The sequence below is a fragment of the Engraulis encrasicolus genome, chromosome 23 (genome assembly GCF_034702125.1).
Source record: "Engraulis encrasicolus isolate BLACKSEA-1 chromosome 23, IST_EnEncr_1.0, whole genome shotgun sequence".
NCBI lineage: Eukaryota > Metazoa > Chordata > Actinopteri > Clupeiformes > Engraulidae > Engraulis > Engraulis encrasicolus.
In genome coordinates this window covers 32,260,204-32,262,703 of record NC_085879.1, presented here as the reverse complement: position 1 = coordinate 32,262,703, position 2,500 = coordinate 32,260,204, and the positions used below count along the sequence as shown (strand labels likewise).

At 46.8% G+C, this 2,500-nt stretch overlaps 1 protein-coding gene across 1 annotated transcript in view; it reads left to right on the top strand.

Moving 5' to 3' along the window:
* vegfba (vascular endothelial growth factor Ba) overlaps positions 1-2,500 on the top strand; it is a 24,858-nt gene that overhangs the window by 2,046 nt on the left and 20,312 nt on the right. Inside the window, exon 2 of the mRNA XM_063189918.1 lies at positions 2,331-2,404. Coding sequence (XP_063045988.1) covers positions 2,331-2,404 — 74 coding nt within the window. The remainder of the gene's footprint in view (positions 1-2,330; positions 2,405-2,500) is intronic.

The window sequence follows — 2,500 nt, the reverse complement described above, 5'->3', positions numbered from 1 at the left end:
CTGGCCCGGACCCACGGGGTGTGTACCCTCACCCCCATAGTATGGAGGTACGGATGTTTATGTATGCATTGCATCCATATTGAGAGATGGTGAGGGTTGTGGAGACGCTGGAGCAGAGGTGTTGTTCTTACATGCTCTATCACGCATGATGCGGATGCCAGCTGGTAGAGTTTGGGGGTAAAACATTAGTAAACCTCCCTCCTAAATCCTAAAATACAGATGCATTACTGACTCACAAAAGCTAGAAGTGGCCCTACAGTGTCTCTAACGGTAGGGCACTGTGCTGCTATGCCGGCGACCTGGGTTTGAGAGAGACTTTATTAATCCCCACAAGGGAAATTGAATGCCAGGTCCTTCCCCACATCTTTCTCTCCATTTGTGTCCTGTCACTCCTTCACTGTCCTATCGTAAAAAAGAATTCATAAAAGATTAAAAAACCATGTTTTTTTAAAGGTTAGTATTAGTAAAGACTATAATGCGTCTCCACAACCTATTGACCTACAGCCTGCTGGAGATGCGTTATTGACTTTATTTGTGAAAAAAGGTACAAGCGTTTAGCCCAAAGAGTCATCTAGTAGAGAAAGATAGTGCAAACTCCGCCCAGTCAGTGCAAAGGAGTGCACTCAAGTTTGGTCTCTCTCTCTCTCTCTCTTTCTCTCTCTCTCTCTCTCTCTCTCTCTCTCTCTCTCTCTCTCTCTCTCTCTCTCTCTCTCTCCTCTCTCTCTCTCTCTCTCCTCTCCTCTCTCTCTCTCTCCTCTCTCTCTCTCCCCCCCCCCCCCTCTCCTCTCTCTCTCTCTCTCTCTCTCTCTCTCTCTCTCTCTCTCTCTCTCTCTCTATTGCAAAATTATTCTGTCCAACACAGCCAATGTCAAGTGCCTCTCTCAAGCTCATATCAGCTTCAGCCTACTCAGACTTTTACGCTCACCAGGAGTGGAGCTATAAGGGGCGTGAGCAGGGCATTTTCCCCAGGGCCCTCCTGGATTGTTGGGGAGGGCCCTATTATGAGCTTGACTGGCCATATGTGGGGCCCTATCCGTGTTTTGCCTGGGGCCCTGTGTGCAATTGTTCCGCCACTGCACACAGCCACTCCTCTCTCATTCACACTTCCACATGCATATTGAATGTGAGCCTTATGTACAAGGGCTGGATAAAGATGGCCTGGGGCCCATAGGCTACAGATTCCTGTGGGCCCCCTTTGCGACAAATTTAAGTTACATAGACAGCGTCATAATTACGAGCTAGGAAGTTAGGATAACATGTCTACCAGCTGTACTCAACATGACATATTAATTCTTCAACATCTTATCACAATTTTGCAAATATTCCACTTTTGGCAAGTTAGGGCCCCCCTGGTAGGTGGGGGCCCCTAAGCTTCATCCTTATGTAGCCGGTGTGTTAATCCGGCCCTGCTTATGTATGTATGTATGTATGCATATGTACATGTATATATTCATCACAGGGCAAAGTGTGACGGGCGCTAATGGCTAAGGCCAGTCCTTTCCGCACGACCGCTTCCGCTACTCCAGAGAGACTGGATGAGAGGCTACACCTATAGAGAGTTCTAGAATAGATTTTTGCCATAGGAGGTTCCGGTGAATAAAAGATGTTGTCATTGCTATGCATGCCAGTGCCTGTGGCCCCGATGACGACTTGTGACCGTTGCACTGCGTCTCTGTTCTCCCACTGCCAATCTATGGCTCTGTCGCTCTGCCTCTCTTCTCTTTTATCTCTCTGTCTCTTTTTTTGTCTCTCTTTTTCTTTTAGTCTCAGCCTTTCTCCATCTCTCTTCTCTCCATGTCTGTCTCTGTCTTTGTCTTTGTCTCTCCTTCCATAGTAAATATCTGTCTGTCAATCTGCCTCTCTTTCTCTCTCTCTCTCTCTCTCTCCTTTCTCCATCTATTATACTCTCTTTGTCTCTCACTGTCTCTTCTTCTTTCCCCCATCTCTCTCTCCTTCTCTTTTTTTTCTCGCTCCACCTTTCTTTTCATCTCTCCTCCCATGTCTGTCTTAGTTTCTGTCTCATTTCGATTTCTTTCCTCATCCCCCCTTCTCTTTCACTTTCTCGTCCCACCTCTCCCTCTGTCTTCCTCTCTAGACATGACAGAGGCAAACTACTGATTTTTTTGAAATGTGAAAGATATCATATTCAACCCATCTCTAACTCTCTCTCTCTCGCTCTCTTATCCCCTCTGTCCGTCTCTTTTCTCCGTCTCTTTTCTCCTCTTTTCACTTTTCCTTTCCTCTTATTTCTTCTCTCTCTCTCTCTCTCACACTCTCTCTCTCTCTCTCCTTCTCTCCATCTCTCCATCTCTCCCTATCTCTCTCTGCAGTTGATGAGGACCTCATATATGGTGCATGAGATGGTACAGCTGCCCTTCACTGAACACAGTCATTGTGAATGCAGGTGAGTGGCAATCACACACACACACACACACACACACACACACACACACACACACACACACACACACACACACACACACACACACACACACACACA